A 25247-nucleotide genomic window follows, 5' to 3' on the forward strand; every position below is an offset into this window, starting at 1 on the left:
GAACGACCCTGCTCTCCACTACCACAGCCGCCCATACTTATGGCTTAAGTTTTAATATTATCCATTTATAACACAATTTAATCTCTTGACAGATACATTGTACTTTGATCCGGCCACATTGTGCTTTAATTATCATCCCCATTAAGATGGCACCCTACTATGCCAACATGCTATGTGCTGATCTTGCCTTACTATTTGTTTACGTGTTTTATTTATTTTGTTGTTTCACAAAACACTTCCTGCACAACTACCTATGACACAACCAGACATTACTTGACATACGATTGGATGTTCCCAACAGCTGGAAGCCGCAGATTTTACTGAAAGAGATTGGCTACAACAAACTACCACAACCATAGAGTAATGGCCACAGACTGCGGATTTAGAGGCAAAGTAAACAAGGTGGTGTCCTGGTGAGGCTAAGAGTCCCTACTCGGGCCCCAATCCTCAGCATACTGCTGAGCAACTGTGGTATATTTTCAGGTCTTGCACAATACAGCGAAGGCCCCAAGTGTCTTTGTCCTTATATGGGAAGAAGATGTGCAGGATACCAGGGGCTGTAGGGTAGATGTTTAGATTGACGGAGCCCCATACATGGTCTGGACTTCAGCCCAAATGTGAATAACATGTACCCTATATAAGGAGGTGTGAGAGCCCGAAAGGGAGGGAACTCACAGATTCGACTCGAGACCTCCGGGCGCTCTAGACGTCCGTCATGACATGTGTTGCTTGTTTGTAATAAACTTTATTATACCAGCAAGAACAGTGTCCGCGGAGCATCCTTCCTCATCACTTCAACAGCACTGTCGCATGAAAGATACGACAAATTTGGCGTCACGAACAGGATCGGAGGTGGCCTCGCGGTTTTCTGCTACAACTTCACATACGGTGAGCTCACTCGATTGAATGCTTGTCATGAATTGGGGCTGTTATGTGGAGTTGTTTGGTCACACCGTAAATTAAGAACCTTCTTGTTATGGACACGTCCTGTTGATTTGATGTTTAAAGTGAGGCTCCGTGCTAAATTTAATGTAAAAAGGGGGAAGATAAAAAGTGAAGGAAAGAAGTATGAGAAATACAAGGAATAGTTTAGAATAGCTTCATGGTAACGATAAGGTGTGCTAAACAGTATCGTGCAAGATTAATTGAAGAGGGGCCCTCAACTTCTTAACGGTAAGACACATGCATATTAGCCACTGCGTAACGATGGCTTTGACATAGTCCGGAATTAAGTTAGAAAGACAAAATTGGGGAAACCTGGATCCAGGTAATTTGAATAAATAAATGTAAAAAGTGATAAGGAAATAAGGAAATAAGGAAATAAAGGAAATGATCATATGATTGAGCCGCAAATCGGATAGGATAGAGCCCTCAAGAGTAGGAGCATGTAGTACGGGCCGAATAAAACCTGGAATGACATCTTATGGTCAGTTTAATAACTGGAGAGTGTAGAATCACAATTCGATTGACTGTTCCCACTCTGACATTTGTTGACGAACGGTGTCTGATGCAGCCTCTCATCGAAATCTACATCTCAGAGGTAGCATAAATTTTATGAGAAAAAGTAAGGAAATAGCGGCAATAAGCATGCTGTATGAATGAAGGGATCTAAAACTGGTGAAGAGAATGAGTGTGTGTGTTTGCTTTGGGATGAGAAGAAACTGGGGAGAATGGGTGTGCGTAGGAGTGCTGCATGTGTGTGTGTGTGAAACTTGGCTGCTGATGTGTTCCAACTGTGTGCCATAAAATGCATAGGAAGAGAATAGATGTGTTAAAGTTAAAAGAAAGAAAAACACATTATGATTGAATAAACATGCATAGGTGGTGATTTGAGAACGGGACATTTAATAATTTGTAAGGATAGATATGTGGCCCGATGTATTGTGTAAAAAACTATGAGCTTCTTTTTAGAAGACGTAATGAATTGAATAAGGTAAGGTGTAAAACTATGAGCTTCTTTTTAGAAGACTTAATGAATTGAACGAGTTAGTAAATAAAACATGAGCTCTTCTTAAAAGGGACGTAATATAATAAATGAGCTGTTAAATGCACAATGAACTTCGTTTAAGAAGGGTAGCATTTGAAACCCCCCTCACTCGTCTCAAAACTCCCTCTAGATGGAGGTCGGAATGTGGGGGTGTGAAGGCGTTCGGTGACACTTTCTTGGGAGATACAGAGAATTCCTTTGCCGTTTGAACTGTTTGGTCCAGTTGGTGTTCACTAAATGCTACAATGTTTAGGTAGGGGTTTAATTTAGGAATAAAATTTATGATGCTGTTAAAGGGTCTCCCACGTGGTATCATTTATCACATTGTGTCAAAGCGCCAAGCGAAGAGGCGCCACATTCACCGATCCAAGATATTGAAGGCTCAAGAGAGCCCGAAGACAATGTGGAAGAACACACACCAGAGAGGGAGATGCATGAAAATCCCCAGAGTCAGAATTCAGAAGGAGAGATCGTCCAAGTTGTGGAGAATGTTGATGTTTCTGTACATATTCCTGATGATGCCAGAAATGACTCGGCAGTTGATGGACAGGAAAGAAGATTTAGAGACATTGTCTTTCAACATGTCCCAGACCCAGCAGGACCTATTTCAGTTGCCTGCAAAGCGCCAGAGATATCAAAGGGCGGTGACTCCGCTGCAGGACAACCCAGAGATCCAGTTAGACAAAGGAGCCCGAGACCAGTTAGGAGAAGAGTCAAACCAAACCGTTACGAGAACCAGGGTTGAAGCAACCTTGGGGGAGTCAGTTCGGCTTCCATGTCGGTGTACAGAAGAAAATAGTGGTAAAGGGACACTCAGAGTTCAGTGGAAAGATGGCCATGGTAAGATCCTAGATCTGTCAGAGATATTACCAGTAGGGAAATATACATTACTTAATGACAAAAGGAGAGTGAAGGGTGAGGGAGACTGTAGTCTCTATGTACATAAGCCTCAACAGGAAGATCAGGGTGATTACAGGTGTTCTTTTTACGATCGACATATTGGAAGTGAGCGGTCCGAGTTAGGATTTAGAGTTGTAGTGTCTCTAGTGATACTAGGGGGGAATAAGAGTATAGACTTCCAAGATGTTGGGGAAACAAGAGAATTGACAACGATGACATCAACTCTCCAGACGAAAGCTGGGAAAATGGAAGAGAAATCTACTCTTTCAATGGCAAAAGCTATTGAAAGTATAAATGCATCACATGTAACTACGAAGGCGCCTCAGGTGGTATCTATAACGTCACCTCCTTTGAGTACTGTGATCAGAGTTAGGTTAGGAGGAACAGCTTACCTTCCTTGTCAATGTGGGAGATGGAACAGTGGTGGTAACTTGCCACCCAAATGGGAGAATAGTCGTGGTGAAGATTTGTTGTTGACAAGACCTGAAGATGACATTGTGCCTCGTGATCAAAGGAAGTATATTTTGTTTAATGAGATGAGGTGGAAGAAAAGTGAAGATGATTGTTCCCTTGTCCTGCGTAACGTTACTCGGGAAGACGAAACAAAGGAGAATACATGTGTACTTATGTAGAACCGGAGTTTAAATTTGTTCCATATCAAAATTATTGGATCGAAGGTCGTGTAACTCGTAGAGTGTCACTCCTGATAAGAGATTTGGGGCCTATTGGGGTTTCTACGAATACTAACGGGGTTGAGAAACAATTTACTACAGTAACTACTCCAAAGGTGATTAGTACACAGATGAAGCTTGTTACGTTAGTTCCAGAAACAACTAAGAATGTTCATACACCTACTCAGGCTACTACTCTAGCTATGACTTCAAAGGGGATGAATGCTACAACAGTGACGACATCTGTGGCATCTACGACATTTGTAAATATAACGCAGACATCTAATATGACATCTTGGACATTTAAGGATGTGATTAATGCAACCCAGAAGCTAATGTCAAAATTAGAGCCTAGCGTGAACAGCAGTAATGACACTGTTGAAGTTAGAGAACAGAGGATAGAAGAGAGGCATGTAGAGTCATCTATGACAGCTCAGAGGACTATTTCAAACGTAGATAATAACTTTGTTGACTCTGATCAGACACCAGAATACATGATGGATCAATACCATACAGTACAAAAGAGAGACACTAAATGGAAGGCATTTGGGTTTGATCCTTCAGTGTTACACATCGCAGACCCTTGGGCAGGTAGGAACTTATGGTTCCAGCAAGTAACCCACTCCGTAAGATCGGTTGTGAAAACGGATGGTCCATGTCTGGTGAAAGTCCTATCGCCGAACTCATGGCCTTCGATTTTAGAGACTATACCAGAACCACTAACCACTAGGTGTCAAAGTTATGCATTATCATGGCTGTTGTATCACCAGCAGTCAGCAGTAGATATAGTGATGTCTTTGTCAGTGCATCTGTTTAGGCCTAGATTTACTTGTTCTTGGTTGATGGAATTATCATATGTAAATTTACTTGATCAGCATGAAGATATCAGAACTGCGTTCCCTGATGTAATGGAGGTGACAGCAGTGGGAGCTACCAGCTGTTTTTGTTCAAATACAACTTATGATGGGCCGGGAACGTTTATGGGGTTATCAGATTGTGATGACTATATGATGGACTTGGGTAAAATGAAACATGGGAATAGTAATGATTCGTATGAAGCATCTTTTCAGATACCAGAACACAAAAAGAAGACAATTTTAAGGGTACATAACCAGATATTGCCGGGGAATGTGACTATAGGGAATTTCAAAGATATTTGGTGGGTCTGTGGTAATAAGGCATACATATTTCTACCATATGGGTGGACAGGATGCTGTTATATGGCACTGTTGAAACTTCCATATGAGGTTCTTACTATCCAGAAGGGAGTAGGGCCAGATGGGGTCCAATCTGATGTCGCTTCAAGTAGTAGGAAGAAACGTGAGTTGGCACAGTTCCACAATTTGGAATCTTACCATTGGAGAATAAGTATAGGAGAGAAGTGGGGTATAGGATTATTTCCATGGTATGGGGTGACATTCTTGGCAGATCACATCGACAACATTACCTACACCTTGCAGGGCTTTGCGAACGAAACCATAAGAGGTTTTGAATATTTGTCAAACACTCAGAGAAGCCACAGACTGACGTTGCTAAAACATGACATGGCTCTTGACTATATTTTGGCCAAACAAGGGGGCCTTTGTATGACTTTGAACTTAACAGGGTCGGCTTGCTATACGTTGATTCCTGATAGTTCTGATAATATGACTAGTGTCATAGAGGCATTGGAGCTCATAAGAGATGCGTTTGGCCCGTCAGAAGACGCGGGATGGTCTGCAAATGCTTGGTTGCAGGATAAATTGGGGCCACTAGGAGCAGTGTTAGTTCAGGTTTTGGTAGCGCTCGTTCTGTCGTTGTGTGTGATGTTTTGTTTTTGTACGCTGTTGTTGACCTTTGCAAAGGCTATGATAATTAGATGGGTTGGAGTTGTGCTGCCCGGCGATCAAACTCTGATGCCATTATTACACGACGCTGACACGGACGTGGATGAGGATGACGCGATAAAGATCGAATTGGTGGAGGAATATCCATTTTGAATATCTCATATGATTATAATCCTATTATTTACCTCTGTTATTGCTTGCGTAGTTTGTAGTGTTGATTTTGTTTTGCTCTTTCGAGACTTTGTTTAGTCTCGAAGGGGGGGTATGGAAACAAATGAACAATATGATTAATGGACAATATGATTAATGGACAATATGATTTATGGACAATATGATTTATAATTTCACATTTTTACTTATAGAAGTGTTCTTATTCTGTGTTTGATGTTTTAATTTGTATCTGTTCTGTATGCAAAAGATACTGGTTTTCTTTTCTTTCATTCTAGAACATATTGGGGGAAGACCACTGTGAGGGTGGTGGATTGTCAGGGACTCCGATGGGCTGAATGGATTCAGACACTTCAAACATGAAAATACGAATGGTCTGAAGGACTCTGAACGTGGACTGGCGATACAACATCCAGATTCAAGACGTCATCGACACTACACCTGAGTCAAGGCTGCTGAGAAACTGCAGCGTTATACAGTCTTATGTCTTCTCTTAGATGTTACATTAGTATTATTAAAAATGAATTTTCTTCTTTGTGTATTAAATGCTTGGGAAGTGATGGTTTCTAAATTTAATGGGACCTCGGATGTTTTCTTTTTCTCGATGTTTAGGGACAGTGGGGTAGGCAGGAAAAGGTCCATAGAAAGGTGCGATGGGTCGACCAGCCTGACTTTGGACATTGTTTTGTTTTGATTTACTGAGAGTTCCATATGTATTTGCTTAAGTCATTTCCTTACACAAATTGCTAAAATTCCTCATTTCAGTGTTATGGAGTACTGCGTATGGTTGCCTTGGCAGAGGGACCGTGAGAGAATTTTCCTGTCTACATTGTTTAATGGATATTTCAAGAAAGATTAGCTGCCTGACAGGTTTTTCACTCTCACTTTTATACTCCGTACAGTTGCTTTAATGTTAAAAAGGACGGGTTGTTAATTTTGTCATGATTATACACCTGTATGTCTCTTCTTTTTTTTTTTCGAGACTTTGTGTAAGTCTCGAAGGGGGGAATATGTGGTATATTTTCAGGTCTTGCACAATACAGCGAAGGCCCCAAGTGTCTTTGTCCTTATATGGGAAGAAGATGTGCAGGATACCAGGGGCTGTAGGGTAGATGTTTAGATTGACGGAGCCCCATACATGGTCTGGACTTCAGCCCAAATGTGAATAACATGTACCCTATATAAGGAGGTGTGAGAGCCCGAAAGGGAGGGAACTCACAGATTCGACTCGAGACCTCCGGGCGCTCTAGACGTCCGTCATGACATGTGTTGCTTGTTTGTAATAAACGGGCTGTTGTATAATCTGAGATTCTGAGACTTGGCTGGGCCCTAACAAACCTGATAGGGCTTTACAATCACAGTGCTTTTCTGTGCACCACATGGAGCAGTCCAAGATGATTACTGGCAAGGTAAAGGGAGGTGGTGTATACTTCTTTGTAAACAACTCATGGTGCACTGATGGAAAAAATCCCAGTCCTGCTCCCCACTGTTGGAACAACTAACAAAGTGCAGACCATTCTATCTCCCAAGGACAATCCCCTGTGTGTTGCTACTGCTGCAGCGGCACTTGATGAACTGTTTGGAGCCATTCAAACATAGAAATGGTTCTTTATTGTCCTTTAATCCTTTTATGTGCCTGTCTCCAGGACAGGAATCTGTATATACAACCAGATGAAAGCAGTGTGAAGAAAGGGTTGAGGGGGTGCTCTCTGTGCAAAGGCTTTTCTGTAGAGATCTGATGGAGGCCAATAATGTTGGAGGTGTTGTGGGTGATGCTTAAGAATTTGTTCATGGAATTAACATATTATGATGAACAAACAGGGGAAACAATTGAGGATTATGGGTTGAATTATACTTTTTTAAGAGCAGCAGCAGGAAGGGGATCGCAAAAGATAGTGCTTTTGGGCGGCTGTGGCACATGAGGTAGAGCGCTTGTCCCGTAACCACAAGGTTGGTGGTTCAAGCCCCTCTACCGGCAACATGCCGAGGTGTCCTTGAGCGAGACACCTAACCCCAAGTTGCTCCCCGGGCGCTTCATTGCAGCCCACTGCTCCTCCGGGATGGGTTAAATGCAGAGAAATAATTTCCCCATTGTGGGACTAATAAAGGATTGATTATTATTATTATTATTATTTAGTTTTTCAGATGATCGGGCCCAAAAAATTAGGTCAGACCCTACATGAACCTGCAAAATTTCTGTCCAGTTTCTGAACCACAGCAGCAGATTTGGGTCCGAGCCTGATTAAAAAAAAAAAATATATATATATAATAGATCTCAGACATGCACATGCTCCTAAAGTAAGTAATATAGTAAAAAAGTACTAAAATATAAAAATAATTTATTCAAAGTGATTTTTAAATGTTATATTGTATGTTGTTGAAAAAAGTCAAATTGCACATGATGTGGTTATTTTTGTTGTCAGTGTCTGATGTTTCAACTATCCTACCTGCAGAAGGGGATGATATGGTTTGATTGCCACTGGTAATAAAAAACAATCTTTGGCATTCTGTGGTGCAACTCGGTGGTCTTGGTTTATGGCTGAAGGTGCTCTGAAGTGACTTAAGTGTGACGTGCAGGGGATGAGAGGCATTGTCAAGAATGCTGATTGGTTTGTTCAGCATCCTCCTCTCTGACACCTCCACGACAGATTCCAGTTCCACTCCCAGGTCAGAACCACCTCTGATGAGTTTATTGAGTCTATTGTTAACAGCTACCTTCACCTTGCTGCCCCAGCACACTAGAGCGTAAAAGATGACGCTGGCTAACAACGAGTGATCCAGTCCATCTTATTGTCTATGTGGATGCCTCTGTTCCCCTGATGGTGACTGGGTATGGCTGTGTCCTTTGCCTCCTAAGATCCACCACCAACTCTTTAGTCTTTTGGGTTCTGAGTTGCATGTGATTCAATTCACACCACTCCACAAAACTGCCCAATACACTCCTATACTCAGCCTCATGTCCCCTGCTGATACAGCCCACAATGGAAGAGTCATCCGAAAACTTCTACAGGTGGCAGGACTGTGAGCAATATCTGAAGTCTGAGGTGTAGAGTGTTACCAGGATGGGTGACAGGACAGTTCCCTGAGGTGTCCCCGTGCTTCTCACTATTTTGTAAGACAATTGGCTCTCCAGCCTCACATACTATGGCCGACCTGTAAAGTAGTCGGTAATCAAGGCCACTATTGGAGCATTCACCTACATGTCCAGTTTTATGGTGTTAAAAAACAAAGAACATGACTCTCACAGAGCTGCCTGCTTCTCCCAAGTGAGTAAAAGCTCTCTGCTGCAGAGAAGTGATGGCTTTGACTCCAATGTAGGGCTGGTAGGAAACTGCGGAGAGTCCAGTTATGGCTCGGGTAATGAACAGAGGTGCTTCAGGACCAGCCTCTCCAGTGGCTTCATGACATGTGAAGCCATAGCCACTGTTCTGTAGTCACAAACGGTGTTTGCTTGCTTTTTTGGGGACAGGAAACAGAAATGTGTTATTCACAAGACAGGGACGACCATCACGCTCAGGCCACATCTTTAAAATTGTAAAATAATAGATTTAACTTACTGGCCTCACCAAGGTCTCCCCTCTCAACCCCCAATCAGTAAATCTTTCAGGACAAGTGATGGTTATCATTTCACTCCACACCTCCCTGATATTCCTTTGCTGGAGTTTCCTCTCAAGCTTCCTCCTGTAACACTCCTTGCCCTCTGGGTAAACAGGAAGTGGCTCCGGACATAGCCCTGTGGGTCTCCAGTGTTGCTGATGATGGTTGAGTATGTTACAATTGTCGCTCTCACTGTTGTGGTCTGTCGCTGACAAATCTGCGTACCCAGTGGATGAGAAGACAGGGGGCATTGAGGTGGAGTAGTTTCATGATAATCTGGCGTCACTGAATGGTGGTAAAAGCAGAGGGGAAGTTGATGAAGAGGAGTTTGGTTAATTTAGAGATTCTAAAGCCACAGCATCCTGAGTCCCCCTTTTGGCCTCACAAACTGGTAGGCGTCAACACTTGGAAGAGCAATTTTGAGCACCAGTTTTTCCAGGCACTTAATAACTATTGAATTGAGTGCAATGTAGGGTAGCCTTGTGTAGAATGTGTTTAGGTCTCAAGCAAAGAGGTGGGGCCAGAAAACTTAGGTTTCGGGTGAAGTCCAGTGACTGTTCTCCCTTTTTGAAAGGCTCATTTAGTGTTTTAATTGCTAAATTCTTGTTCGAGGTTTCCTTTGAATTTGGCCTTGATTTTGTCAATCTTAACCTGACGGTTTATGACTTTGTGCCAAACCCAGTACTGCTGCTGAAAAGCTTTCTGTTTCTCCCTTGAACTGTGAATAATATGGTGGCTGATACAGGGTTTTGAGTATTTTTTGAAGGTCTTAACTGATATTATTGTGGCAATGCAGAACGTATGCAGAAGGTAACAAGGTAAGAGATGAACCAAAGAGGCAAAGCTTGAGTTAAAGGCCTGCTTTGAATTTGACTTCAGTGAACATTGTAAACATGACTTTATTCCTAGTTTCAATTCTCCCTCAATGCAGCATGATGTTCATGACCCCTTTAGAGTAAAAAAGACAATAATGCATGGTATGCTATAGGTTGTTTTAGGCTTCACTGAAATCTAGGAGCTACACTAAAAAGTTGAAAAACATTTTATTCTGTAAACAACCCTGCGCCGTCGCTACCATCTTAGTGGCGGAACAACTCTGTACCCTCATTCTGCCATTCTGTACCTTTCGCACATAACAGCAAGGCAGATTATGGCGCAATACTCACCCTTGAAAAGGCATTGAGAAAGGGTACTTCTTATTCTGATGGTAAATAACCACCTACACCCCCTTCAACCTTCTCATCCCTCTCCACTGACCCCCCACCTGCACTCGGGATCGGTAAAGATGATGTCGGGCATCTCTTACAGAAACAGAAGATCAGGAAATCATGCAGCCCAGGTGGCATTACACCCTCCTATATGAAAGTCTGTGCTGACCAGCTGATGTTGAACAGCCTGGAGCTGAACACTTTTAAAACTGTGATATGACAATGGACTTCAGCGGGAATCCCCTACACCCATCACCAAAGCTCTCAGGTTTCTGGGATCCATCATCAACCAGGACCTAAAGTTGACATCCAACATAGATAAAGATAGTAAATTCAACCTGCCTCAGGAGCTGCTGATGCAATTCTATACAGCAATAATCCAGTCTATTCTCCATCACTGTGAGGTTTGGATCTGCCACCAGCAGGACAAGAAGAGAGGGCAGGCTGGCAGAGATTGGCTGCCAGCCTGCCCTCTGTCCAGAACTTACACCTACAGAGAGAGTCGATGACATCACTTCAGACCGCTCACATCCTGGACGCAACCTGTTTGCACTTCTCCTCTCTGGTAGGCGCTATAGATCTGTGTATGCCAAAACTACCAATCAGAGGAATAGCTCTCCAGTTTTGCCTTCCCACAGTCTGGAATCTACTCAATGGTTACATTGATTTGGTTTGAATTGTGATTTAACAGTCCATAGTATTTTCAGCTGATATTCTAAAATCCCATGCCAATGGTGGAACCATGTTCTGAAACGGGCGACATAGAATCCCATTTAAAACTGCTGGCTAATGCTAAACGTAAATACAGTACGATTGTTATTCACGTCGGCGGTAATGACACCCGATTACATCGCTCAGAGGTCACTAAATTGAACGTGGTGTAGCGTTGTTTATGACTACGTTAAAATAAAAATATTGCTTAAGTAAAAATTGCTGGGCACCACTTCTGAATAGAAGAAATAAAAATAAAAATATGATCAACAATTTGGTGACAAATTATCCAGTCTCAATATCTCAGGCGTAAGTCCTGATTTCAGTGACCTTATAGCTCCAACCTTTTGAATCAATATGACAGACAACGGCTTGGCGATATATGGGTAATTTATTAAAAAGGTAATATAATGAATGTACGACAAGATTATTAATTAAAGAACAATACAAAACATGAATGGATGGATTTCAGATAATCAGGCAATATTATATCAAATAGTGAAGGAAAGTTGCGGGTTCCTCTTTCTCCTATCACTACTCTATCTGGTCAATCTATATTAGTATTCAGAGCTTCTATATCCCCTACACCAACTCTGGATCACAGTATGGTTGAGATATTCCTACTTTGTGCCGAGGGGTCCGGATGCCTTTTGCGGGTCTCTGCCGTTGCTTCAGCGGTCCTGGTGGTTTCAGCTCTCCCGTCGGACTCTCTGGTCCATCGGAGGTGAAGAAGGTGAAAGTGATGGTTCACAGACCTGTGGCTCTCAGCTGGCTCTCCGCTGTCTCCGGGGTTCTCCCTCCGTCAGCAGGCAAAAGTCTCTGAATTCTTTGGGTCTTGCTTCAAAACGGGTGTTGGATCCGGTTCGGTGTTTGGAGAGGGATGGAGCTCTGAATAGTTCGCTAACTGAGGCTACTCGCTGATATTCTCTAACTAATCTCGTTTGGCCTAAACGATAATAATTAAAGTTGATATCTCACGAGATCAACAGATGTCCACTAAAATAAGGCTTGCTTGAAAGAATAATTCTAAGATGCTCAAAGGAGTTCGAGGAGGGAAAATACTGGCAAAACTTCTGTTTCTAAAAATAAAATAACGGACACGTGTTGGGATCTCCGTCAGACTAAAAATATACACCTAACATAAACGAACAACGAAAAACAAGAGGAAAAAGGAAATAAGAGAGCGAACAAAGGAAGCCTCCTGGTTTTATCTGTTCAAGATAGGCGTGAAGTACCAGGGGGTGGCTTGATTTTATGGCTTTGTTTTTGGCCAAAATTTCGGATTCCTTTGTTTCTTAGTTTCGATGTGTTCTAGTTTGGTGATTTAACTAACCTGACATTTTAAACAAATAACCCACATACTTTTCTTCACTAGTTTAACAAACCTTACACACTTGTACGGATACTGAGATGGCATTTAAGTTACATACATTTGGTATACAGGATTAACAGAGGTCATGCGTGTTAGATATGTGTATTTCCAAGTGACCACTGGAGGGCAGCATGGTCACATGATGAATCCAAGTTGAAATATCTGACAATGATTTTAACTCTGTTTTCCACTCCACAATTATGGGAAAAAGATGTGTCCTCCTGAAATCCAAATGACCAATACTTTGGTTGGGGTTATTTAAGGTTTCACAGACTTGTGCAGTATTATACAGGGATACAAGGGATTGTTGCAGAGATACTAAGGGTCGGTTCCTCTTCCTTGACCCAAGTAGTTTATGATGTGACCGGTCAGTTATCAGATAGAAAAGAGAGGGGGAGGAGAGGTGGAAGGTTATTCATTGGTTCGGATTTTCCGGGCTGACTTCGTATCTTGACTTGAGATCTTCCTCTCAGCCTGTGGAGTGTCAACCCTGACGCCTTTATAGCGTGTTTTTTTTTTGGAGTGTCTCTGTTAAAGTGTATTGAAAACTCCTCTGTAGAGATGACATACCAGAGAGGGGGGGGGAACTGAATGTCTCGGGTTGTTAGTCACTTCAGGCCTTTCCACCCTCGCTACAGTGGAATCGGTGTGTTCATATGCAAAGACAATGTCGGACTCCATAGTGTTCTCTGGCCCTCTCCCTAACCTGGTCAATGATGAGATGTATAGCCGCATGTCATCATTCCGCCGTTGGCTGTCGAAGTGGTGTCTTACAAACAATGTGGGCTTCGTAGACAATTGGCAAACTTTCTGGGGAAAACCTGGTCTGATTAGGAGAGACGGCATTCATCCTACTTTGGATGGAGCAGATCTCATATCTAGAAATCTGACCCAGTTCATTAGCGGACCTAATCCATGACCCAGAGTTCAGACCAGGAAGCAGAAGCAGAGTCGCAGTCTTTCACACTTCTCTGCGCTTCCTTTAGAGCAGTTACCCACCCAAAACCCTGTAGAGACTGTCTGCCCCACGGCCACTTCAATTATTTAAAGTCAACAGAAAGAAGAGTTATACAAAATAACCTAATAAAAGTTAAGGCAACCAATGCAACAGTGCATCAAAACAGGACCATTAAATGTGGACTCTTAAATATCAGATCTCTGTCATCTAAGGGTGTACTTGTAAATGATTTAATATCAGATAATCATATTGATTTATTTTGTCTTACTGAAACCTGGCTGTGTCATGAAGAGTACGTTAGCCTAAATGAATCAACTCCTCCAAGTTATATTAATACTCATATTCCTCGAGGCACAGGCCGAGGAGGTGGAGTAGCAGCTATCTTTGACTCAAGCCTATTAATAAACCCTAAACCTAAATTAAATTACAACTCATTTGAAAGCCTTGTTCTTAGTCTTTCAAACCCGAGCGGGAAAGCACTGAAGTCAATTCTATTTGTTATAGTGTATCGTGGTGCGTATTCTGAATTCCTATCTGAGTTTTTATCAAGTTTAGTCCTCAAAACAGATAAAGTTATTATTGTAGGGGATTTTAATATTCATGTGGATGTGGATAATGATAGCCTTAGTACTGCGTTTAGTTCATTATTAGATTATATTGGCTTCTGTCAGTGTGTACATAAACCGACTCACTGTTTTAACCATACCCTCGACCTTGTTCTGGTATATGGTATTGGAATAGAAAATGTAATTGTCTCTCAACAGAACTCTCTTTTATCAGACCATTATCTAATAACTTTTGAATTTTTACTACCAGAGTGTACGCCATTAGGCAAAAGTTTCTACACTAGATGTCTATCTGATAGTGCTGTAGCTAAATTTAAAGAAGCGATTTCTTCAGGGTTTTATTCATTACCATTGCTCAATATAACAGAGCCTACGCTAGCTTTAGTCCGTCTCAGATTGACCATCTTGTTGATAGTGCAGCATGCTCACTGCGAATGACACTAGACTCTATAGCTCCTCTAAAAAAGAAGCTAATAAAAGAAAGGAGGTTTACTCCATGGTATAACTCTCAAACCTGCGAATTAAAGCAAATATTGCAAAAACTTGAAAGGATATGGCGTTCCACCAATGTGGATGAAGCGCGGTTAGTCTGGCGAGACAGTCTTAAAATATATAAGAAGGCACTCCGTAATGCTAGAGCAGCCTATTACTCAGCATTAATAGAGAAAAATAAGAACAACCCTAGGGTTCTCTTCAGCACTGTAGCCAGGCTGACAGAGAGTCACAGCTCTGTTGAGCCGTGTATTCCTATAAACCTCAGTAGTAGTGACTTCATGAACTTCTTTAATGATAAGATTCTAACTATTAGTAATGGAAAAAAATAATAATCTACTGCCCTCAACCAGTACGGATCGATCCACAGCTGTAGAACCTGAAATATATTTAGATGGCTTTTCCCCCATCGACCTTCAACAATTGACTTTAACTATTTCTAAGTCTAAACCTTCCACCTGTCTCTTAGACCCGATTCCGACCAGGCTGCTTAAGGAAGTTTTACCTTTAATTAGCAATTCTTTATTAGAAATTATCAATCTGTCTTTATGTCGTATTTATCAGACCGTTCTCAGTTTGTATATGTAAACAATGAAAGGTCGATGAAAACCAGGGTCAGTCACGGAGTTCCACAAGGGTCTGTTCTTGGACCAATTTTATTCACCTTATATATGCTTCCTTTAGGGAATATTATCAGAAAACACTCAATAAACTTTCATTGTTATGCAGATGATACCCAGTTATATCTATCAATTAAGCCAGACGAAACTAACCAGTTCTCTAAACTTCAAGCATGTCTTAAGGACATAAAAACCTGGATGACCTATAACTTCTTGATGTTAAACTCCGAAAAAACTGAAATTATTCTACTAGGCCCAGATCACCTTCGAAATCAATTATCTAACGATATAGTTTCTCTAGATGGCATTGCTCTGGAATCCAGCACTACCGTTAAAGAACCTCAGAGGATCTGTCTTTTAACTCTTATATAAAACCGATCTCAAGGACAGCCTTTTTTCATTTACGTAACATTGCGAAAATCAGGCAAATCCTGTCTCAAAGCGATGCAGAAAAACTAGTTCATGCATTTGTTACCTCTAGACTAGATTACTGTAACTCCTTATTATCAGGCTGCTCTAATAGGTCTCTTAGATCTTTACAGTTGATCCAGAATGCTGCAGCATGTGTTCTAACAAAAACTAAGAAAAGAGATCATATTACTCCAGTACTAGCTTCTCTGCACTGGCTCCCTGTTAAATCAAGAATAGAATTTAAAATTACCTACAAAGCTCTAACTGGCCAGGCACCGTCTTATCTAAAGGAACTTATAGTTCCATATTACCCAACTAGAGAGCTGCGCTCAATCAATGCAGGGTTACTTGTGGTTCCTAGAGTATATACAAGTAGGATGGGAGCCAGAGCCTTCAGTTATCAGACTCCTCTTCTGTGGAACCAGGTTCCAGTTTCAGTCCGGGGGTAGACACACTCACCACTTTTAAGAGCAGGCTTAAGACCTTCCTTTTTGATAGCGCTTATAGTTAGGGCTGGTTCTGGTTCGCCTTGGTCCAGCCCCTAGATATGCTGCTATATGCCTAGACAGCCGGGGGACTACCTAGGATACACTGAGCTCCTCTCTCCTATTCTCTGACTCCTTATTTATGTATTAATCTCCTATTTATGCACATTACTGATTTTGCTTCTTCCCCAGAGTCCTTGTGCTTTCTCGCCTTGCAGGTTCCCAGGAATTGGGGTTATATTTGGACTGTCATCGTGCCACCTGCTGACACCCACTGCTACTACCACTATCATTATTAGTCACATTATTATTATTATTCCCTGTACTATTACGCTTATTGACTTTGCTTCTACCCTGGAGTCTTTGCAAATTTCCCCGCTGCGGGACTAATAAAGGATTATCTTATCTTATCTTATCTTATCTTGTGCTTTCTCGCTTCGCAGGCTTCTATAAATCGTGGCTGTACCTGGACTGTGGTCGTGCATTCTGCTATGGCCCTGCTGACACGACTGCTATCACCATTATTATTACTAGTCACATTACTATTACGATTACCTGTACCATTACGCATATTAGCTTTGCTTCCACCCTGAAGCCCTTTGTGCTTCGCAGGTTTCCATGAATCGTTGTGGTACCTGGACCGTAGTTGTGCCTCCTGCTGTGAGCCGACTGACACCCACTGCTACTTCGATTATTATTATTTATAGTCACATTACTATCCCTATTTCATAATTATAATTCCACTACAATAATTGCTGCTGTTATTACAAGTAGTCTTAATTGTTTTTTCCTTCGTTACTCTGCTTACTACTCTTATTATATGAATCATTTATGTCATATACATTAAATGTGTTGTATCTCTGTTATGCTGTTCATTCTGTACACATGACATCTATTGAATTCTGTCCATCCTGGGAGAAGGATCCCTCCTCTGTTGCTCTCCTATAGGTTTCTTCCTTTTTTTAGGTTTTTTTTTCCTGTGCCGATGTGATGGTTCCGGGACAGAGGATGTCGCATGTGTACAGATTGTAAAGCCCTCTGAGGCAAATTTGTAATTTGTGATTCTGGGCTATACAAAATAAACTGAATTGAATTGAATTTAATTAAATAATTTTCCAGACTTTTCTAGCAAGCAAGGTTACTATGTCTGTTATACTTTCTGATTGTCACAGTCACGCCTGTTCACTCTTCCTGCACTATTTCTCTCAGCTCACAGCCCAGCCCCCGCTCTCTCACCACACTCTCCCTCACTCACCTAATCAGCCTCATGCAGTGCACCTGTCTGCCACACCCACCTCATCAGCACAATCACTCTCACCTGCTCACTCTGCTGCACCTACACCCTGCAGTATTTAAACCCCAGTCTCACACACACTCACTGCCAGATCGTTCTCCGCATTATGCCAGACCTTCCAGCATTATTCCCCGGACTGATTTCCCGTTGCCGACCCCGCTTGTTTGGACTTCTCCGCCTTGCCTCTGCCCCGGTAACTGATTCAGCCTTCCGTCCCAGACCATGGTATTCCTACCTTGCCTCTGCCCCGGTTAACCGACTCAGCCTTCTGTCCCCGACCACGAGATTAGCCTTCGCTCCTTTTGGTTTTTGTCTGCCTGCTCCGCTGACGGATCAGCGCTCTCTCGAGTGGAATATAACCTGTGAGTTATCTCCTGCCTGTCTGTCTGCTGTGTGTTCCGCTTTGAATAAAGCTCCAGAACTTTACCCTGTCTCCTGGTCGTACTGCACTTGGGTCCACACACCACCCGTTACAGTGATATTTCATTCTGCTTTGCCTATGCCTGTCCACAACTTTAGCAGTGGCTGTTTGAACACAGAGATGCAAGTGATGGATAATGTTAGATAGACTGCAGTTTATACCTTTGTCAGCCAAGCTAGGTCAAATCCTGTCCTGTGCTTACTGGGTGGTACAAAGGCAGCGTCAAGCTAGCTGTCATTTTCATCTCTATGGTCTAACCAGCTGCTGCTATTATTTGCAGCTCCTCCCATATTCTGACCTATAAGCTTTTAAATAAACTTAGGTCTTGGTAACAAGTGTTGCATTTCATTTCATTCAGTTTCATAAAAAATACAATACGGTAGTGGACACAGAAGTTAGCATGTAGGCAGAAAAGCGTACAGACAGTGTTTTCACAAGAAACATGCTGTACATGGCAGGCAGGAGAACTTACACCGTGAGGCTAAATTATTGTGGCATGGGACTTTAACCACTGTAACTTTAAAACTGTGCTGCCAAAATACTATCAATCTATATAAAATGTCCAACCGGAGGTAATAAGACCACGAGGAACATAGTTTACCGGTCGGTCCCACGACCTCACTTTGTGTTATCCGATCATCTGTCAGTGCTCTTGCTTTCCATCTTGTGGTGTAAAAATGCACTGGACAACTGAAATGGATGAAAAAGTGATTGTACTTTGGCAAAACAAATGAATGCCTTTACAACATTGAATAAATTACCTACCACTTTCTAGACCTTTACAGTCCAAATTGCAATGCATACAAACAGGGGAATCTACTGGTAACTTATTATTGTTTTGTAGAGGGAAAAAATTATCATTTAATGTGCGACGAGGATGGGATACGACGACTGATCTGGACTCCGTTGGAAACAACAGAAAAGTGTTGTCACCAGGATGGTGACATATTTCACATCCTCTTTTCCTCCTTACAGCCTGACATTAACCCATGTGCTGAACTCCCCACCATCCAACAACTGGCTAACGCCGCAGAGAAGGCCCTATGGTCAAAAGCTGGAGCCACATTTGCTAACAATTTGGCTCGGGCCTGATTCAAAACCATGTTTGCCACGTGCAGTCTTTCCATTCTATGCTAAACTAGCACATGGGAAAGACCATGTAGGCAAAGGAGGAATGAGCATAGCCATAAATGCTAACTGGTATACCAGAGGGTTTTCAACTTTTGCCTCTGATTACTGTAAAAGGTGCGTCACATGTGCAGCACACAACGCTGCTGGAGCTCCTAAGGTTACGCAGCACGGTCATCCTCCCCCCCAAGGCCCTTTTGAATACTGGATGATGGATTTCATAGAACTCTCACTATGTGAAGGAAAGAAATATTGTTTGGTGTTGGTGGATATGTTCAGCAAATGGGTTGAAGTTTTCCCTTCTTCCAAACAGGATGCAGGTGCAGTGGCCAAGGTTCTCCTCAGGGAAATCATCCCACAGTGGGGAATTCCCACTAAACTCAGCAGTGATAATGGTCCAGCTTTCATACATCAAGCTATGAAAGAAATGTCTGAATTTCTTGATTATGACCTTAAATATCATTGCTCTTACCATCCACAGAGTGGCAGTGCTGTTGAAAGAGAGAATGGCACCATAAAAGCAAAACTCAGCAAATGTTGTGAGGAAACTGGTTTGACGTGGATAAAAGCACTTCCTCTTGTGCTTTTCCACATGCGTACGCGAATCAGAAACAAACATGGTTTGAGTCCATTTGAGGTAGTTTATGGGAGGCCTCCCAATACAGGGCTTAGACCAGGGACTACTTCTTTAAACTGTATGATGACAACATGTTGAATTACTGAATAAGTCTCAGCCTCCCTTTCAGCTCTCCACTCACAGGTGAAAGCCGTACTGCCCATGCCAGCTGACACGCCACAACTTCAAGCCTGGTGACTGGTTGGTGATCAAAGACTTCAGGAGAAAACACTGGAAACAGCGGCGGTTTCAAGGTCCGTTCCAGGTCCTCCTGATCACCCAGACCGCCATAAAGGTTGCTGGTAAAATCCCTTGGATCCACGCCAGCCACTGCAAGCGCATCCCGGAACCCGACGACTTCCAACCATCTGTTGGAACAGGTGGAAAGTAGCGTGCCAAGCTACCAACGAACGCATCGGAGACCGTGTTGTGAGCCAATCACCTCACTTATTTTGTGTGGCTGGGGAGAGAGAGGAGGGTAGTAACCCTAGTTTCTCAAACTGCAAGAAGGTCATGCATAAATAAGTGTGGTAGGAGGTTAACTCGCGCGTCAAAGATGGCGCCACCACAAGGACCTCCATGGCATCCATTCAGACACCCAGGTTTTTGTGGCCTGCGCGGTACAATGTGTTTCCTTCTTACCCTGGCTGTACTTCCAATGGTCAGAGGCTCACATCAAATGACCTTGATACAGGTGATAGAAGAAAGCAGGCGTGACCATGCTATCCATACATGGCGACGTGAATGCATGTATGGATGCATGACCTTCTTGCAGTTTGAGAAACTAGGGTTACTACCCTCCTCTCTCTCCCCAGCCACACAAAAGCGTCTGCTAAATGACTGTAATGTAATGTGAATGGTCTAATGTTACATCTAATGTTACGGAAAAATCTGTGTATGTGAACGTAGATTAACCTATAATTTTCGTATCTTTTGTTGTTGCTCAAAGATGCGTATGTCTCATTTTGTTAAGAGATGTTTTCCCTCACGGGACTGATGACGTGTTATCTTAACGACTTGACATCACTGATGCTTAATTACCTGTGAGTTGTATAAACCTTTACGGCATATATTACTTTGATTACTATTGTCACTGTTTTACTGATGTTTTGATTTACTTATGTTTATTACAACATACTGATAGTCATGATCTAATACTTTTTTTTTTTTCTTTTTTTTAATTTTTCTTTTTTTTAAATCTACTACTTAAGTGATCATGTATGATCAAAAGGGGGGCGATGTAGAGGGGGAAAAAATATCATTTAATGTATAACCTTTGTATTAAGTGTGACTCTCTGTGTTATACTGTTTTTGTGGCCTGCGCGAAAGCATGACCGGCTCCCTTTCCGTTTGAACTATGCGCAAACCTCTGATGTCTGGCTCCCTTTCCGCTGAACTAGACTTGAACCTCTGATGACTGACTGAGACAAGAGTGTGCTTTCATTTGGGAAATTCCCTGTTCCTTACTAAGCGATGTCTCTTTGTTCTATATTAAGTATGTCTATCCCTTCATTGAATGTAACTATTGACTCTTTGTTCTTATGCATATAAAAACCCTGGTGAAGATGCAGTCGCTGACTGTCACTTTGTTGGTTTCGGGCCTTTTGCGCAAAAGCTTATAAATATACAAAGATAAATTTCTCTTTGTTGGTCTCCCTTATTCGGTCAACTTCCACCACATTGTTGTCTCTTTCACCGTCTTGCTCATCCTCACTTGCGTCAAGTGGTTGACAAGGAAATTGAGGAACATTATGCATCGTTGACATTCAAGACTTTATTACGTATTCAAAGCCATATCCATCCATCCTGTTGGACACACACACACAAATTGAGTGATTCAGGAAGCAGAGGACCAGAGAAATGTGAAGTCTTGAGTCTTAGAAACGGATCATGCTGCTCTACATCCTCATTCTGCTTATCACTGATGTCTGACAACTCTTAAACATGGCATCTTTTTGGTATTGACCAATGCAATAAACCAGCTTTGGAGGTGGAAATAGGTTTGGTAATTTTTTTTACCATGTGTCAGTTTGAGGAGGGTTAGTCACTGTGACTGAAAATTTAATTTGGCCAATGCAAGAGAGATTATTTATGCATGATGTGTGTGAGGATATCCATTAATAGCAAAGATTATGGCTTTATCTATTATATACTAACATCCTCTAATCCCTCTATAATTACTGCAGAGGTACAGGACAATAACACATTTTACATTGTATTCAATGTGCAGCATAATATATGTATGAGCCTATGATTCTAAAGCCCAAATATATATCTTGTCTATAAAGTGATTAGTTCCCCTTGCTGATCCTGTACTGTGCAATGATATTCTGCTGCTATCTTGACTTATCCTCGTAAAGCTTCTTAAAAGCCCTGCTATCGAAAGACATTACAATGCAGTGGGTAAATTATGTCTTGCTGGATGAAATTCCTCCACAAACATGAGCAAATAAATTATCTGTTCATTTGCTCTGCCTTTAATATCTCAAAATAACTCCATTGCAGCTAAATATCTGCTCACTACTTACTGAATAAGCAAATGCTTGGCTTTGAACTTGTTTTCTTGTTCATCTCTGAGGGGACAAAACCCCTCAGAGATGAACAAATTAGCATCATATAGGCCAGACGAACAATACTGCATCAGTTTTCATCTCTAAGAACAAGAATAAAATGGGCCCCCAGACTTCACATGAGCAGTGCTGGCTGGGACTGCATGGGGCACTCTGCTCTGCCACATGCTGAATACTTTTATCTGCTATCTTTATGTCCTAACCGCCAAATTAATATTGTGTGTGTTATTATTGAATAATTAGAGATAGTTCGGAAAAAATGTTAATGTGGTATTGAAATCAATTTATTTTCATCAGCACCTAATGATTATGTTGAATATGAAAGGAAGAAGTATGACCAAGATACAAAGTTGAATTTATTTCGACGTAAAGCAGCAGATCAAATCTATTAACTTTACCCAAAATAAAGGCGAGGCTTGGAGTGTCCCTAGAAAGCTCTTTTAGATGCCAGGCTGGGGATGTAGTGGAATCTAGTTCTGATTGTGCAAGCTTCTTTGATACAGGCAGAATATAATGCAGTCAATACAATTTTAATTCTTAATTTAGTCAAGTTACAGAGCATTTCAAAGCTGTGAAAAGTGAAAATACGCATTCACACTCCCTTGGTGTTTTTTTGTGCCTCCGTTAAAGGGGCAATAAGTGCTGCCTTTACTGCACCTTAGAATTAAATGGCCTTTAATCTGCAGAAGGCGGATAGAGTTGTTGATTGGCCTCAGTGACTCAAGGATTACTTTTCAGATATTATAGCAGCAAAGGCTGAGAGGTTTTAGTCTACAAGCAAAACAGCACATTAAAAAGGCAGCATTATTATAGCATGGTGATATAGCAGCTCTTTGCTAGCATATCCTTTAAGATATCTGCTCTACTTAGCAAGTTTACTCTTTATGGAAATTTGACTTTCTCAATTATGTAGACGACAGGCCCCCATAGCTAAATATTACTGATGCCAACATATGCAGAGAGCCACATCATTTATCTAAGCTCCTCTACTTTATTATCTAACTACAAACTGTGAATTTCTTTTAAACTCGGGTATGGTTTAAGCTGGGTTTACCAATATCTTAACATAAATGACTAAAGGCTAAAATTATTATTTGTTATGTGAAAGTAGTTGCTTGTAGTGACGTCCCAAAGAGAATTATGACCGACTATGCAGTTCCTTTCATCTTTAAAAAACAATTCAGCGTCTTATAGCACATTGTTTTGGTTTTCTGGCCCATAACTCTTATCATAGTACTATTTACTTCAGCAGCAGGAAGCAAGCCGGTTTTCAGAACCAAAGCTCTGATAAACCAACTGGACGCTACCTGACCAGGACTTAACAACAGAAAGACTAAGTTAGCAACTAGCTGACATATTGGAGTATTTAACAGCTAAGAAGCCAGATATTTCCCTCAGGAGTTTATAGAACATTGCCTCTAACTTGACGGTGCGTACAGACATGGCATTGTTAAATACAACCGCCAGACTGATGAAAACAGCAGAATTATAACCTATATAAACTTTGTGGAAAGTGTGAAATTGCCTTGCGTGGATATGACTAGTCTGCCGTTTGTTTCAACCCTGGCATTTTCTCCCAGGTGCTATTGTTTGTTTTATTTATTTTTTTCATGTGTTTAATCATAAAGAAAAGAATATAAAAAATAGAATATAATGGGAGGAGACTGACCTGTGGTGTCATACCATGACAGAGGTACATGATGGGAACATTGTCAGTGTCAGGTCCTTGGTCCAAACATAGGTTGTCTCTTAGATTGTTCTTCAACTGGGAAAATGAGAGAGAGATGAGACAGGTTGAAAAAGACGGGCCGGGACATGGTTGCAAGAGAGAGTATTAAATTATATAAAATAAAGGAAGAATGAAAAATGAATGTTTTGCCGAAATGGTCATATAAACGTTTTACAGATATGTTCAACTACATGATTTTTCTTTATGACATGAGGATGTTTAACAGGAATACTCTTTACCATCTTAGTTTGGAATGGTAACAATTGATAATTACTGCTAGTTACACACACAGTACATCTAAGGCTGATGTTAATGTCATTTCAATCAGGAGAGAAAGTCACATAAGGAAAAGATAATTGTTTATTATTAACAGATGATATGATGATAAAGTGTTGACAGGGTCTTTGGCACTTGGACTCTACTGATATATTTGTAATTTAGGCGCTTCTGCCCTGAGCAGCAGCAAAATAAATCCCCCGTGGAGTCCAGACACTGGTGGTGGTGGGGGATGATGAGGCTGATAGTATGATGTGTTGGGGGGAGATAGGGAGGTGGAGGGGCGCGTAACAGCAGCATGAACACAACTGATGGTAGAGAGACAATCATATCTAAGAGAGACAGCAGCAAGATGATAGGCTGACATAATTGTGTCGCTGTGCTATAGGTGGAGGAGACCGGCAGGTCTAAACAGCTGATATACCATCCTGGACTTGTACATCTCCAGAGTCAGGAAACGGGCAGGAAACATCTCTGCAGACCCATCACACCCTGGACATAGTTTAGTGTCAATAGCTCAATGTCTTTGGTACAGGTTTGTTCCTTAACAGTGATGTGCCCAGAGTTACACCATCTATCATTAACAAACACTGCCAGACCTCCTCCATTCTTCTTACCGCTCTCCGTTGTCCTGTCCGCCCGTATGATACGTCCAGTACAGCCTTCGTGTCCAGAGTTAGCTCTGTTAGCCATGTCTCCGTAAACACCATGATGCTACACTCCCGGTATTCCCTCTGATGGCGAGTCAGCGCCGATAACTCGTCCATCTTGTTGGGGAGGGACCGTATGTTTCGTATGATGATGGAGGGGAGGACGAGTTTATAATGTCTCCTCCTGGTGCGACGTTCTGCCCCAGCACGGCTTCCCTGTCTCTTCCTCCTCAGTTCGCGGGGAACATCGAGTCTTTCCTCCGGAAGGAAAAGGTAAGGCTTTACAGCTTGAAATAGTTGGAAAAGTTCCTTAGTTTAAAAGTTAAGTAAGGAGGAGGTCGCTTGTAGTGAAAATTATGAGAAAAATAATCACCCAACCGCAGTTCCTGTCACCTCAATGGAATGGTTTGAACAAAGGCAGGACTGTAACACTGGAGACCACTGTTCGTGTCCCATGCAAGTCAATGTTGACTTATTTTACCGTAGTTTTGTTATATAATTTACATACTGTCAAGTAGAGTTGAGATCCCAGAAGAGCTGCCCAAAGTAAAAAAGGAAATGGCTGGGATATAAACACCAGGCCGACGGACA

General features: G+C 41.8%; 1 protein-coding gene across 1 annotated transcript in view; it reads right to left on the reverse strand.

The window, feature by feature from the left end:
* LOC129107956 (polypeptide N-acetylgalactosaminyltransferase 18-like) overlaps window positions 1–25247 on the reverse strand; it is a 204446-nt gene that overhangs the window by 24421 nt on the left and 154778 nt on the right. The window contains 1 exon segment of the mRNA XM_054619569.1: window positions 23671–23766. Within this exon segment, the coding sequence (XP_054475544.1) occupies window positions 23671–23766 (96 nt within the window).

The sequence above is a fragment of the Anoplopoma fimbria genome, chromosome 19 (assembly GCF_027596085.1).
Source record: "Anoplopoma fimbria isolate UVic2021 breed Golden Eagle Sablefish chromosome 19, Afim_UVic_2022, whole genome shotgun sequence".
NCBI lineage: Eukaryota > Metazoa > Chordata > Actinopteri > Perciformes > Anoplopomatidae > Anoplopoma > Anoplopoma fimbria.